Genomic DNA, 15,393 nt, shown 5'->3' with positions numbered 1-15,393 from the left:
CTCCTTCCATCTCCAGTGACTGTCCATCCTGTCTGTCACCCGGCCTCTTCAAGTCGTTAATCCCCATAGAGACATCCACATCCACACTCAGCCAGCAGACAAAGAGCCATCAACAGCCAGATGTCAGTCAGAACCCTGGTCCATTCAGACCAGAGTAACTCCATACCCTCACCTTCAGCATGCAGAAAACACACGACGTGTTGTCTGACGGCATGGCAGACACTTGTTAATACCCTTGATAATTCACCTGTGTGTGTGTGTGTGTGTGTGTGTGTGTGTGTGTGTGTGTGTGTGTGTGTGTGTGTGTGTGTGTGTGTGTGTGTGTGTGTGTGTGTGTATTATCCCACCTGTCCACGCTGCTGACGTTCAAGTCCTAACTGGTGGACAAAATTTGGACATGGTTCTCTAAACGGTTGTTATGCTTTGGACACTCATTATAATGGTGTTTGTGTGTCTGTGTTTGTCAAATTGACCCGTAACATAAGGGAAGGGTTCAGGGCTGCGGAGGGGGAGGGGGGGCCCGTGGCCCCCGGTGGTCTCGGGAACCTCCGTCACTCAGGTTCAGGTATAAAAGAGAGGGCCAGAGACAGAGAGACACACACACACACTCTCTCAGACACACACACACATACAGACGGACAACAGTGCTGAAGTGGACAACTCCTCGGAAGAGAAAAGTGATAGACTGGTCGGAGGAGAGAGAGAGACAGAGAAGAAAATACTTTTCGAAACAGGTTAGTGACATCAGATGTATCATCTTTTGATTTGAGAATGATTATAAATTAAAACAGAACACTGAATTCTGAAGATAATAGTAATTATTCCTTTTTCTAAAAAGATATATAATTATTTAGTCATTTAAAATGATTGCCATTAACTAACATTGTTTGACTAAATGCTCATTATTTGACTAAATCACATTTGGTCCTCTACAGCTATCTGTGGGCTTCTATCATTTATTGTATATAAGAAAAAATGTATATATTCTTTACTTCTTCACATAAACAGTGAGATAAGTGGTGTTAGCTCATACAGTCAATAAGTCAGTAAGCCAGTCAGTCTGTCAATCCGTCAGTCAACCAATCAGTCAGCAAGCCAGTCTGTCTGTCAATCCGTCAGTCAGCCAATCAGTCAGCAAGCCAGCCAGTCAGTCAATCCGTCAGTCAGCCAATCAGTCAGCAAGCCAGCCAGTCAGTCAATCCGTCAGTCCGCCAGTCAGTCCTTCAGTCAGTCAGTCAGTCTCACCATCAGTCAGTCAGTCAGTCAGTCAGTCAGGGTGGCTACTTTAAAGAATTTATAATATATTTTGATTTGTTTAACACTTTTTTTGGTTACTACATGATTCCATATGTGTTATTTCATAGTTTTGATGTCTTCACTAATATTCTATAATGTAGAAAATAGTCAAAATAAAGAAAAGCCCTGGAATGAGGAGGTGTGTCCAAACTTTGGACTGGTACTGTATGTTCTCTATGGACTTCATTAGATAAGAAAAAACAATTTTTGTGTGTTTTTCGTCATGAATGTTGTTCTGGAGGCAGCTGTTCAGAGTGGTCACTAGCTGGCACAGCCACAAAGTCATACAATCTGATTTTAAACCTAACCTTAACCACACTGCTAACCCTAATGCCTTGAACCCGAACATTAAATTAAGACCAAAAAGCAAATTTTTTGTTTTTTCATGAATCTTTACAACGCAGCCAGTTCTGACACATGATAATAAACGTCAACCTGCATGTTTGTCACACTCATCCGCCGTTCTTCAATTTATGATGACATTCATGAATGGGTCAGTGGCTGCATTCATGACATGTCGGAACTAGGACACTGGGACATTTCTGACTTGTAAACTCATTGTAGAAAGATTATATCAGAGTTTCCCACTATCAGAATCAAACAATAGGAAGCTCTACGCAAAAAAAAAATGTTTTAATTTGAACTCAGAGGTTCCCGAGTTTCCGACTTGTCTTGAAAGCAGTATAACTGTGTTTTTCCTGTGTGCAGCGTGACGATGCTGTGTCCTGCGTGGTTATTGGCTGTGGCTGTGGTGGGTGTGGTCAGCGGAGTTAAAGGTCAGTGCTGGGAGAATCCTCGCTGTCAAGACCTCAACTCTGAGAACAGCATTCTGGTGAGTTAGAAACGTTGCAGAGAGCGCAATGTTTTTGAAAAGTTAAGCTCAAGGCCGGGATTTAATCCGATTGCAGGTTATAGGCATTGTGTGGCTTTTAAAGGCAATGTTCCAATCAGAAATTGAGTTTAAAAGCGGCAATGCCTATAACCCGCGATTACATTGAATCCCAGCTCAAGTATGTAAGAGGCTCCCGAGTGGCGCAGCGGTCTAAGGCACTGTATCTCAGTGCTAGAGGCGTCACTACAGGCCCTGTATCACAACCGGCCGTGATAGGGAGTCCCATAGGCCGGGGCACAATTGGCTCAGCGTCGTCCCGGGTCTGGTCGGGGTAGGCCGTCATTGTAAATAAGAAATTGTTCTTAACTGACTTGCCTAGTTAAATAAAAGGTAAAAAAAATATTTTTCTAAAACAGAGCGGTTACAGTATTTTACTGTTACCCACCTAACCTACCTCTCCTTTCCTCTCTGCTCTTCTCCCTCCTCTCTGTTATTCTACCTCCTTTCTGCTCTCTGCTCTTCTCTGCTTTTCTCCCTCTCCTCTCGCTGTCCTCTCTGGTTCTCCCTCTCTACCCTTCTCCTCTCTCTTTCCGCTCTTCTCCCTCCCCTCTCTTCCCTCTCTCTGGTCTTGTCCTTCTCCTCTCCCTCCTCCTATCGGCCTCCTCACAGGAGTGCATCCAGCTCTGTCGTTCTGACCTCACCGCCGAATCTCCCATCTTCCCTGGCAAGGTGCATCTCCAACCCAACTCCCCCTCCGACTCTCCTCCCCCCTCCTTACCTCTGTCCCCCCCCTCTCCCCTGTCCCCCCTGGAGCAGGAGAACATCGTGTCCCCCCAGGCCAAGCGCTCCTATTCTATGGAACACTTCCGCTGGGGGAAGCCTGTGGGAAAGAAGCGCCGCCCGGTGAAGGTTTACACCAACGGTGTGGAGGAGGAGTCCTCCGAGGGCTTCCCCAGCGAGATGAGACGAGAGCTGGGCACCAACGAGGCCATGTACCCCTCCCTGGAGGCTGGGGCTGTGGAAGGGGGAGAGGGAGAGGGCCTGGGGGGTGAGGCAGATGGCCTGGGTGGGGTGTTTAGTCTTCAGGAGAAGAAAGACGGCTCGTACAAGATGAACCACTTCCGCTGGAGCGGACCGCCCACCAGTAAGCGCTATGGAGGGTTCATGAAAAGCTGGGACGAACGTAGCCAGAAACCACTGCTCACTCTGTTCAAAAACATCATCATCAAAGACGGACAGCAGAAGAGAGAGCAGTGAGGGAGGGAGAGGAAGGGAGGATAGGTGAGCTGAAGAGGGGGGAGGGAGAGAGGACAAGGGGGTTGAGGGAGGGAGGGAGAACATGGGGGGTTGAGGGAGGGAGGGAGGACATAGGAGGTTGAGAGAGGGAGAGAGGACAAGGGGGTTGCCAGGAGGGAGAGAGAACATGGGGGGTTGAGGGAGGACATAGGACGTTGAGGGAGGGAGAGAGAGAGAACATGGGGGGTTGAGGGAGGGAGGACATAGGACGTTGAGGGAGGGAGGGAGAGAGGACATGGGGGGTTGAGGGAGGGAGGACATAGGACGTTGAGGGAGGGAGGGAGAGAGAGAGGACATGGGGGTTGAGGGAGGGAGAGAGGACATGGGGTTGAGGGAGGGAGAGAGAGAGGACATGGGGTTGAGGGAGGGAGAGAGAGAGGACATGGGGTTGAGGGAGGGAGAAAGTCCCTTTACTCCCCATCCAGCGCTGTAGGACATAGATCCAGTAAGCTCTCATTTGATTCGCAATTAGGAGACAGACAAGCTTTGTGATTGGCTAAAAGCACTTTGTCCTCTGACCCAGCAATGATGTTAGCTGCTAATGTAATAATGTCTCTAATAAATCTTAACTGTGTATAGAACCATGCTGTTGTCACTGAGGGATGGGTAAAGAAGAAAATGATTATGGAAATGATTCCAAACATAAAAACATTATATTGCAAGCAGTTTTTATTTACCGGCATATACGCAGACCTGATACATTTAAATCTTTCATTTGTTTAATCGTTATTCACGTAGTCTGTATATTACTACGTTCCTCAGCATGAAACCCAAAGATGTCGCTCAAACAGAAGAGGGAACTAACAAAGAGTCACTAACAACAACCAGAATGAAACAGTCACTAACCAGAATGAAACAGTCACTAACCAGAATGAAACAGTCACTAACCAGAATGAAACAGTCACTAACCAGAATGAAACAGTCACTAACCAGAATGAAACAGTCACTAACCACAACCAGAATGAAACAGTCACTAACCACAACCAGAATGAAACAGTCACTAACAACAACCAGAATGAAACAGTCACTAACAACAACCAGAATGAAACAGTCACTAACAACAACCAGAATGAAACAGTCACTAACAACAACCAGAATGAAACAGTCACTAACAACAACCAGAATGAAACAGTCACTAACAACAACCAGAATGAAACAGTCACTAACAACAACCAGAATGAAACAGTCACTAACAACAACCAGAATGAAACAGTCACTAACAACAACCAGAATGAAACAGTCACTAACAACAACCAGAATGAAACAGTCACTAACAACAACCAGAATGAAACAGTCACTAACAACAACCAGAATGAAACAGTCACTAACAACAACCAGAATGAAACAGTCACTAACAACAACCAGAATGAAACAGTCACTAACAACAACCAGAATGAAACAGTCACTAACAACAACCAGAATGAAACAGTCACTAACAACCAGAATGAAACAGTCACTAACAACAACCAGAATGAAACAGTCACTAACAACAACCAGAATGAAACAGTCACTAACAACAACCAGAATGAAACAGTCACTAACAACAACCAGAATGAAACAGGTGGGTTTTAGGTTGGGGTTCTGATAGACACTATGCGGGTCTCCACTGAAAGTTGACTAGCAACAACAACTGGGACCTAAAAGACACCCACCATGAGACCCACTAAATTTGCCCAAGAAGAGGCAAACTAAATAACAACCTACACCGAACTTAAAGACAGGAAGCAAACCAAAAAGGAGGAGAAAAACAGAGAAATCAGATAAAGGAGTGTTTTTTTCTAGAAATCGAATTAGGAAAGTCCAACTAAAGGTGTTGACCCTCCACATGTATCAAGACAAACTGGAGCTCTGGGCCAGCCACTCTTAAACAGCATGTGGGCCAGCACAGGTGAAACACCTTCCCACTAATGAGATGCCAAGCCAGCACAGGTGTAACACATACTGACTAACGAGGTGACACCAATCGGTGCGCCCTACGTGCTAACGAGCTATGTCCAACCTCAAAATATAAATGGAAAAACCAAAGCCTGTGACACTATGTACAGGTACACCTGGGATGTACTGTGGAATGAAACAATATTATACATGTAGTTACAGGACAGAGTAAGACACATGGTACGTACACACACAGACACACACAGAACAAAACATTGGAGCATCAGTATCGGAACCCAAACAATATATACAGCATCACTCATATTGAGAGGATTCTGCATACAGAATATCACTGGCCACAGAGATTACACTGACACACTGAGCAGAGCTGAGTAGAGTATCGCCCTGCACGGGCATGCATTTTAAACCCAAGGATGATAGAGGAGTTTCCCACCAGTAGGGGTAAGGACTGTTTTTAAGCACGATACAAAGCAGAGTGCCTGGATACATCTCTTAGCCGTGGTATATTGGCCATATACCACAAGGTGACTTATTGCTATTATAAACTGGTTACCAACATAAATAGAGTAGTATACATGTATTTTTACTTCATACCCAAGGTCTGATATACACAATCAGCCTCCGGGACCCAAACTATCCTGTTGATAATAAAAATAAGTGATCTTTTACATTATTCTAAACTAATACCCCAATTAACCTAAACTAATACCCACGTTAACCTAAACTAATACTCACGTTAACCTAAACTAATACCCACGTTAACCTAAACTAATACCCACGTTAACCTAAACTAATACCCACGTTAACCTAAACTAATACCCACGTTAACCTAAACTAATACCCACGTTAACCTAAACTAATACCCACGTTAACCTAAACTAATACCCACGTTAACCTAAACTAATACCCACGTTAACCTAAACTAATACCCACGTTAACCTAAACTAATACCCACGTTAACCTAAACTAATACCCACGTTAACCTAAACTAATACCCACATTAACCTAAACTAATACCCACGTTAACCTAAACTAATACTCACGTTAACCTAAACTAATACCCACGTTAACCTAAACTAATACCCACGTTAACCTAAACTAATACCCACGTTAACCTAAACTAATACCCACGTTAACCTAAACTAATACTCACGTTAACCTAAACTAATACTCACGTTAACCTAAACTAATATCCACTTTAACCTAAACTAATTTGGGTCATATAATTAGAAATTCGAATACTAGAGTGGTGGACCCTTCTGGTATAAAAGTCAACCATGGTTTGCCAGTGCTGTGATAAGATATTGTGTAAAATAATGAATTTTAAGATTTTTATCAGCAAAAAGTACTGATTTTGTATCATGTAATAACATCCAAAGCTTTCCAAGAAAGCACAAATGTAGACATTTAAATATAAATACAGTATAAACTATATTTATAATTATATGACTTTATATATATGACTCTATATGATTTTGTCCAGAGAGTGGGTCAACCATGGTTTGCCAGTGCTGTGATAAGATATTGTGTAAAATAATGAATTTTAAGATTTTTATCAGCAAGAAGTACTAATTTTGTATCATGTAATAACATCCAAAGCTTTCCAAGAAAGCACAAATGTAGACATTTAAATATAAATACAGTATAAACTATATTTATAATTATATGACTGTATTTTAGGTTGACAATAATTATATTACACAATTCCTGATACAATCACATGCCTTACTTTCATTTTCCTGCATAAATAAATCAGGATTATGCCTTTACTGCCATTTATTCCAATTAGACTGGGTTTGTATTTGTCCCTGACCAACATGGCTCCCATTTTCACCCAAAGCTGGAATGTGGAGGGTTATGACATCATAGACAACGTGGATGTCTATGGTTTTGCTAACGCTGACTTCATAATGCAGCTGCTGCCGCAAATAAGAAATTGACAGAGAGGTTTATTGTGCAAAACAGCGGAGCTGGCTAGCACATGCAAGCTACCTATCCCATCCGATGCATATTTCACTTGTCCAGAATTTTACGAGTCTAGATAATATTTTAGATCCATAACGATGCAGTGGTGTATACTGTCGTAAACGATGGAGTAAATGTCTGCTAGCCAGATAACGTTAAGGGGCGTGCTAAGCTAGCTAGCTAACGTTAGCCACCATTGGAATTCCAGCTGTCTTGACAGCCATCATCGAAGACGTAAATAACATATTTTAACATACTTGGTCAATCTCATTAGCATGGACTCAAATGTGCAGAAGAGACGTGAGAACAAGAAATCGCTCCGCGTGAAAGTGATCAGTCTTGGCAATGCCGAGGTGGGCAAGGTGAGTCACCTAGCTAAATTACATTATTCATTTCATAACAACGTTAACGTTAGCATGCCAGCAACTGTACAGCTCAATGTAAGAAGACAGGTAGCTAGCTAGACGACTAAACTCAACTCTGCAATTTACGATGAAGTTGAACGGTGACTAGTGTGTGTCTACTGGAGCTCCCACGTCACATATTTTTTTATAAAATAAAATAAAACCGATTTACAATAGATACACACGGCAAGGCGTGGCTTAACGTGACCACACCCCGGAGCAGGGTACTCTCAATACTCCCATGTAATGTCATTTCAATAAAATAAACTGTCGCATTATGCTTACCTCACCGGAAACCTGCTGTGCAGACAACCCTATCAAATGGCCCAAATCAGCTGATGCAAGAAGGGAGAATAAATACATTTGATTTGATGTAGCCTATGGCAATATCTACACCTACTTGGTGGAATCTCCAGGTTTACACAGTCAATACACATAGCAAGTTAGATACAAACAAGTGTTAGCTAGCGACTTTCCATAATTTTTTATTTATTTAACCTTTATCACAGCCGGTTGTGATACAGCCTGGAATCGAACCAGGGTGTCTCTACTGACGCCTCTAGCACTGAGATGCAGCGCCTTAGACCGCTGCGCCACTCGGGAGCCCAGAATTTTTACACTTAAAATCAAAGTGTTTTTAGGTATTATGTAGTTTGTTGATTAAAACAACATGGAAGTATGTTAAAAATGACCAACCAAGCATATCTCAAATGTTTATAGAATGATCAAAACAAATAAAATAGCCGTTGTCGGTAGTGATATGACATTTTTGGCCGATACCGATATCCGATATTTTCCTTGTCAACAAAACCAATACCGATAACCGATATAAAAAAAAGAAAGCTTTACAGCTTTCTAGTACAGTTAAATAGTTAACACACACACACATGGAAGCAGTGGTCTAAGGCACTGCATCTCAGTGCAAGAGGCGTCACTACAGTCCCTGGTTCGAATCCAGGCTGTATCACATCCGGCCGTGACTGGGAGTCCCATAGTGCGGCGCAGAATTGGGTTTGGTCGGGGTACGCTGTCATTGTAAATAAGAATTTGTTCTTAACTGACTTGTCTAGTTAAATAAAAGTTACACACACACACACACACACACCACACTGACCATAAAGTTATTTTGTTGGCATTTACGTATGTCCCCATTACCAGTAAAACATAATCAAAACCTGTCTTTCACTCGCTGTGCTGTTTCGTTGTTCAGTCGTTTCATTCTCAACCAGGATTTCTATGGAATGCCGTTCGGGTCTTTGCGTGTCAAAAAAGATAACACTATTCGACGTGTCAATTAACACTATTTAACGTGTCAAATAAGTTTGTTGACCAATCAGGACCTGAATATGACTGTATGTCACATAATAATTTAACGCGTTTATACATTTTTTTTTAATGTAGTTATTACACATTGATTACACTAACACACGTATTTCATATGTCACAACGATTCATCGATACGTATGCTATGATGCCTGTAAAGTTGTCTCGCGCACCTACAGGGCTGATCATAAAACAAGCTAGCTAGCTCATGGATGCAAACAATGTTCTTCCCCAAAAACAGCAAAACAACATCATCTGTTTCAGTAGCTATAGTTAGCTAGCTAACGAAGGATTGAAGTGTTCAATACACATAGGTGTATTGACAGTTCTTATAAGACAGCTCTTATTTGATTAATGGTGGTCGGACCCATCTATGTGAAGTTAGCCACAATAGTGGACTTTGCGGTTAGCCTTCAGAATAAAAGTATGTCGTTGACGGTGATGCAAATGAATACAAATAGTAGAATTATGCCATAATTGAATAGATTGTGCTAAACGAGGTTGAAATGTTGTTATATAAAATCAACAAAAGACAATCATTTGTTAATTTGACAAATCTGTTGAAATCACACTGGATGTGTTATACTTTAGAATTGCATTGGGGGCATACTTATTTCACTGTACATCCTTACCTATGGATTGTGGATCAATGACATGGGGTATCAGTCTACTCAGTGACACCCAGAGAACATTAGCATTGTAGCTAGCTGGCTGCTTATAACGTAAGCTATGGCTAGCTATTTATTTTCATGAACTGTAGTTCACTTTCAATAGGCGAACAACAAGTGGCAACCTAGCTAATACTTACTCACAACGATTCCTAAATCATTGCTAAGAATAATGACAGTGACTGCAGTTTCTACTGGTCATTGTTTTCAGGCTGGTTGTATTGGTGCTAGCTAGGTACCAAGCTAAAGCTAGCTACCCCCAGAAGTTAATGATTCTTTATTACCAACGCGGTATTGTAAACACATCGTTCGTGGCTGGTGTTTGCTTGTTTGCAGACTTTTTTGTACAGCTTTGACAATGCTACTGTATCTTTTTTCACAAGCAAAGAACCAAACGACGTTCCATAGTATGTATGTCGTGAAGCTAATAGCAGTGATGCTATTACTGTGTAACTCCGGTAGGGAAACATCTGAAAAATAGCACACTTGGTGGTGTGTACCGGTACTCGACCAGTCGGCGAAATCCAGCATCACCCACGACAGAGAACGGTTGATTGTCAAGGGCAATAAATTCCATTATTTTGGTGTTAATGGATTTCGTCTTTGAGTTGTCTTGCTGAAATGTTCTTACTCTTTCAAAGGACGACTCGACTTGTTGACTGCTCGATCCACACAGCAGACATTGTGGGCTAGGTTAGGAATACTGTGTTGCGCAACATTTTACGCGGCGTCATTACGTCATGTACCTACGTTATATAGGTATGCACGTCAGCTATGACATCGGTTTTGCACATCGGTGTTAAACTAGACATCGGGCCGATACCGATATTGGCATTTTTAGCTAATATCGTCCGATTCCGATATGTTCACCGATATATCGTGCATCCCTAGTTGGCGGGTTATGAGTAAAGTAGGCAATTTAACATGGGGGGTAAAGACAGTACCCTACCTCTGTACCCTACTTGGGGGTGTGGTCACTTTAAGCCACACCTCAAGGTGTTGATCATAAGGGTGTGGCTCCTGGTAGATACCTTCTCAAGGCCGTAGGAGCTGTGAAACATACGAGAGGAGACCACTAAGGTATAATAAGAACGGTGAGACAGGTAGCCTACACACACACTGACCAAGACGTTCAGCAGGCAGACAGGCTGGCAGGTAGACAGACAGACAGGCAGGTAGACAGACAGACAGACAGGCTGGCAGGCAAGCAGACAGGCTGGCAGGTAGACATACAGGCAGACATACAGACAGACAGACAGGCTGGCAGGCAGGCAGACAGACATGCTGGCAGGTAGACAGACAGACAGACAGACAGGCTGGCAGGTAGACAGACAGACAGGCTGGCAGGCAAGCAGACAGACAGGCTGGCAGACAGACAGGCTGGCAGACAGACAGGCTGGCAGGCAAGCAGACAGACAGACAGACAGGCTGGCAGGCAGACAGACAGACATGCTGGCAGGCAGACAGACAGGCTGGCAGGCAAGCAGACAAGTTTTTGATTGACAGAGGGAGGGGCTTTGCATCGGTGCTTTTTTTCGGTGTTATTTTGTGGGATTGGGGGGAAATGTGGGGCATAAAATAACGTCATTAACCCGGTTCCCATGCTTTTAAAACAATGGTTCTGTTCTAGATCACTTTCGGTTTTCGGTTCTATTCCCTGAACCAGTTCCAACCCTTGGTTATCAGGATCTTTGCTACTTTGTTAATACACTTTGTTACTACACAGATAGAACAATGAGCCAGATGTTTTACCAGATGTATACATCTGAAGCATCCTGTTGGCATTTTCACTCACCACCAAATATGGTGATGACAGGAAGCCCAGTGGCCGGCAGTAGAAGAAGATGGAGTGAGATGAATTTGAACCACATTCTACACATTTTACAAATGGAGCAAAAGCCTCCACTGAACAGATGCATGTAAATCATTTAAGTCAATATTCAACAATGCGATGATGTCCCCCTCTAAAGCATGCCAGCCAGCTAGGGTAGCCTATCACAGAATGCATCAATACCATCACGACCACTGATCACCCATGCTTACACGGCAATCGCTGCATAGAATGAAATATAGTTTTCACGTGTAATGTGCTCTATATATACACTATATTTGTTACTTTATACATCTCTACTACTTTTTCTTAATTACAGAGCTGCATCATCAAGCGATACTGTGAGAAGAGGTTTGTGCCCAAGTACCTGGCCACCATAGGGATCGACTATGGGGTCACCAAGTAAGTTGTCCCCTAATGATGACACATGTTGCAGCAGTAAGAGGCATATACTGAGGTTACAAAACATTATGAACACCTGCTCTTTCCATGACATAGACTGACCAGGTGAATCCAGGTGAAAGCTATGATCCCTTATTGATGTCACTTGTTAAATCCACTTCAAAATCAGTGTAGATGAAGGGGAGGAGACAGGTGGTTAAAGAAGGATGTTTAAGCTTTGAGACAATTGAGACATGGATTGTGTCTGTGTGCCATTCAGAGGGTGAATGGGCAAGACAAAATATTGAAGTGCCTTTGAACGGGGTATGGTAGTAGGTGCCTTTGAACGGGGTATGGTAGTAGGTGCCAGACACACCAGTTTGTGTCAAGAACTGCAACGTTGCTGTGTTTTTTCACGCTCAACAGTTTCCCGTGTGTATCAAGAATGGTCCACCACCCAAAGGACATCCAGACAACTTGATACAACTGTGGGAAGCATTGGAATTAACATGGACCAGCATCCCTGTGGAACTGGGCCAGCATCCCTGTGGAACGCTTTCCACACCTTGTAGAGTCCATGCCCCGAACCGAATTGAGGCAGTTCTGCAACTCAATATTAGGAAGGTGTTCTTAATGTTTTGTACACTCAAGTGTATTTCGATCATTTGTAGACCAGATGCACAGCTCAGTTCCATTGCTGTCAGATCATTTCAAATAAAGGAGACAAGTGTATCGTAGTAGGATCTCCATCTCCTTTGGTTACTGTTACTACCGTGTACATTTACAGTTCTGCGTCGGTGATGTAGTGGTAAACAAAACGAGTGGCGCAGCGGTCTAAGGCATCACTACAGACCCTGGTTCGTTCCCAGGCTGTGTCACAACCGGCCGTGATCGGGAGTGTGATAGGGCGGCGCACAATTGGCCCAGCGTCGTCCTGGTTAGGGGAGGGGTTTGGCCGGTGGGGTAGGCGGCCGTCATTGTAAAATAAGAATTTGTTCTTAATTACTGACTTGCCTAGTTAAATTTAAAGGTTAAATTAAATAAATTCCTCCTGCATGCGTTTTGCAGCCTGCCTCAGCCTCACCACAGAGCACCACACCGCTCTCTGTGTCAGTAGCCTCTGGAAAGTTAGGATGAGATCTGCTGACGTCCATTTAATGTAAGCTTTTTGCTTCATCTTTCTAGCCAAAGCACTTTACCATTACTGCAGTAGAAGTCTCTACCGGCAGCTCGCCTCCTGACTGACTGACATATATATCTATCTACAAGTGACTATTTACCAGTTGTGTGGTTTTATTCTCCAAGAGTCTGGTTGTCTTTGTTTTGGAGGAATGCCTGTAGACATGGCAGGAGTCGTGGGACGATGAAACAAAACAAAAACAATTATATATGTCCAGCATCTTCAAAATCCACTGTCAGCAACATCTTTTAGTTCCCTAGCGACTCTGAGCTGGAGTAGTCTGGCCATCGGCCTGTGACGCCAGAGGACGTAGTTAGCCATGGAGTAGTCTGGCCATCGGCCTGTGACGCCAGAGGACGTAGTTAGCCATGGAGTAGTCTGGCCATCGGCCTGTGACGCCAGAGGACGTAGTTAGCCATGGAGTAGTCTGGCCATCGGCCTGTCACGCCAGAGGACGTAGTTAGCCATGGAGTAGTCTGGCCATCGGCCTGTGACGCCAGAGGACGTAGTTAGCCATGGAGTAGTCTGGCCATCGGCCTGTCACGCCAGAGGACGTAGTTAGCCATGGAGTAGTCTGGCCATCGGCCTGTCACGCCAGAGGACGTAGTTAGCCATGGAGTAGTCTGGCCATCGGCCTGTGACGCCAGAGGACGTAGTTAGCCATGGAGTAGTCTGGCCATCGGCCTGTGACGCCAGAGGACGTAGTTAGCCATGGAGTAGTCTGGCCATCGGCCTGTGACGCCAGAGGACGTAGTTAGCCATGAAGTAGTCTGGCCATCGGCCTGTGACGCCAGAGGACGTAGTTAGCCATGGAGTAGTCTGGCCATCGGCCTGTGACGCCAGAGGACGTAGTTAGCCATGGAGTAGTCTGGCCATCGGCCTGTGACGCCAGAGGACGTAGTTAGCCATGGAGTAGTCTGGCCATCGGCCTGTGACGCCAGAGGACGTAGTTAGCCATGGAGTAGTCTGGCCATCGGCCTGTGACGCCAGAGGACGTAGTTAGCCATGGAGTAGTCTGGCCATCGGCCTGTGACGCCAGAGGACGTAGTTAGCCATGGAGTAGTCTGGGCATCGGCCTGTGACGCCAGAGGACGTAGTTAGCCATTCGAGAGAGTGGTTAATGTGCTAATCTGGGGGGGCAAATCAGGAGGAGGCAGGCGAACATAACAAACAAGCAACTGTTTATGATTCCACTTGTTCGCAAAGATTCAGGCGTGTTTAGAACTCAGAACCAGAATATAAGCGTCCTGAGCTTTGATCAACACTGGGAATGCAATAATAATTGTGTAAATGCTAATTAACGAAATCCCTGCTCTGCATGAAGTACCCATGAAGTACCCCTGATGTGTGCATTTTACCAGTAAGCCTACTAGTACCCCTTGTTGAGAACCACTGCTGTAGAGACTACTGAAGTCTGTGTGACTGATTGGGTGTTTCTTCTCTCCATCAGAGTCCAGGTGCGTGACAGAGAGATCAAAGTGAACATCTTTGACATGGCAGGACACCCCTTCTTCTATGAGGTCAGTGAGTACCTTACTGCCTTTTGATCTTCTATGAGGTCAGTAAGTACCTTATTGATTTTCTATGAGGTCAGTGAGTACCTTATTGATCTTCTATGACGTCAGTAAGTACGTTATTGATCTTCTATGAGGTCAGTAAGTACCTTATTGATCTTCTATGAGGTTAGTAAGTACCTTATTGATCTTCTATGAGGTCAGTGAGTACCTTACTGCCTTTTGGTCTTCTATGAGGTCAGCGAGTACCTTACTGCCTTTTGGTCTTCTATGAGGTCAGTGAGTACCTTACTGCCTTTTGGTCTTCTATGAGGTCAGTGAGTACCTTATTGATTTTTTATGAGGTCAGTAAGTACCTTACTGCCTTTTGGTCTTCTATGAGGTCAGTGAGTACCTTATTGATTTTTTATGAGGTCAGTAAGTACCTTACTGCCTTTTGGTCTTCTATGAGGTCAGTGAGTACCTTATTGATTTTTTATGAGGTCAATGAGTACCTTATTGATCTTCTATGAGGTCAGTGAGTACCTTATTGATCTTCTATGAGGTCAGTGAGTACCTTATTGATCTTCTATGAGGTCAGTGAGTACCTTACTGCCTTTTGATCTTCTATGAGGTCAGTGAGTACCTTACTACCTTACCGCCTTATGGCTCCCGAGTAGTGCAGCGGTCTAAGGCACTGCATCTCGGCGTCACTACAGACCCTGGTTCGATTCCAGGCTGTATCACAACCGGCAGTGATTGAGAGTCCCATGGGCTCAGTGCACAATTGGCCCAGCGTCGTCCGGGTTAGAGTTTGGCCGGGGTAGG

At 44.0% G+C, this 15,393-nt stretch overlaps 2 protein-coding genes across 2 annotated transcripts in view; both read left to right on the top strand.

Annotated features, from left to right (window-relative positions):
* Positions 1–2,011: 2,011 nt before the first annotated feature.
* LOC120041614 (pro-opiomelanocortin A-like) lies at positions 2,012–3,385 on the top strand. Its single transcript, XM_038986485.1, has 3 exons — positions 2,012–2,128; positions 2,798–2,857; positions 2,945–3,385. Exons 1-3 carry the CDS (start codon positions 2,012–2,014, stop codon positions 3,383–3,385), a joined length of 618 nt encoding a protein of 205 aa, XP_038842413.1.
* Positions 3,386–7,256: 3,871 nt separating this feature from the next.
* Positions 7,257–15,393, top strand: part of LOC120041613 (dnaJ homolog subfamily C member 27-like) — an 11,757-nt gene continuing 3,620 nt past the window's right edge. Inside the window, exons 1-3 of the mRNA XM_038986484.1 lie at positions 7,257–7,647; positions 11,831–11,913; positions 14,523–14,592. Of these exons, the coding sequence (XP_038842412.1) occupies positions 7,561–7,647; positions 11,831–11,913; positions 14,523–14,592 (240 nt within the window). The 5' untranslated portion in view covers positions 7,257–7,560. The remainder of the gene's footprint in view (positions 7,648–11,830; positions 11,914–14,522; positions 14,593–15,393) is intronic.

The sequence above is a fragment of the Salvelinus namaycush genome, unplaced genomic scaffold (assembly GCF_016432855.1).
Source record: "Salvelinus namaycush isolate Seneca unplaced genomic scaffold, SaNama_1.0 Scaffold487, whole genome shotgun sequence".
Classification (NCBI taxonomy): Eukaryota; Metazoa; Chordata; class Actinopteri; order Salmoniformes; family Salmonidae; genus Salvelinus; species Salvelinus namaycush.
This window is presented reverse-complemented; position numbering and strand designations above follow the sequence as displayed.

What these genes read in the sequence shown, in the direction of transcription:
- LOC120041614 (XM_038986485.1), top strand. Translation starts at nt 2,012, where the DNA reads ATGCTGTGTCCTGCGTGGTTATTGGCTGTGGCTGTGGTGGGTGTGGTC. An exon ending in ACTCTGAGAACAGCATTCTG is followed by an intron (nt 2,129 to 2,797) that starts GTGAGTTAGAAA and finishes GCCTCCTCACAG; the next exon opens with GAGTGCATCCAGCTCTGTCG. An exon ending in CTCCCATCTTCCCTGGCAAG is followed by an intron (nt 2,858 to 2,944) that starts GTGCATCTCCAA and finishes CCCCTGGAGCAG; the next exon opens with GAGAACATCGTGTCCCCCCA.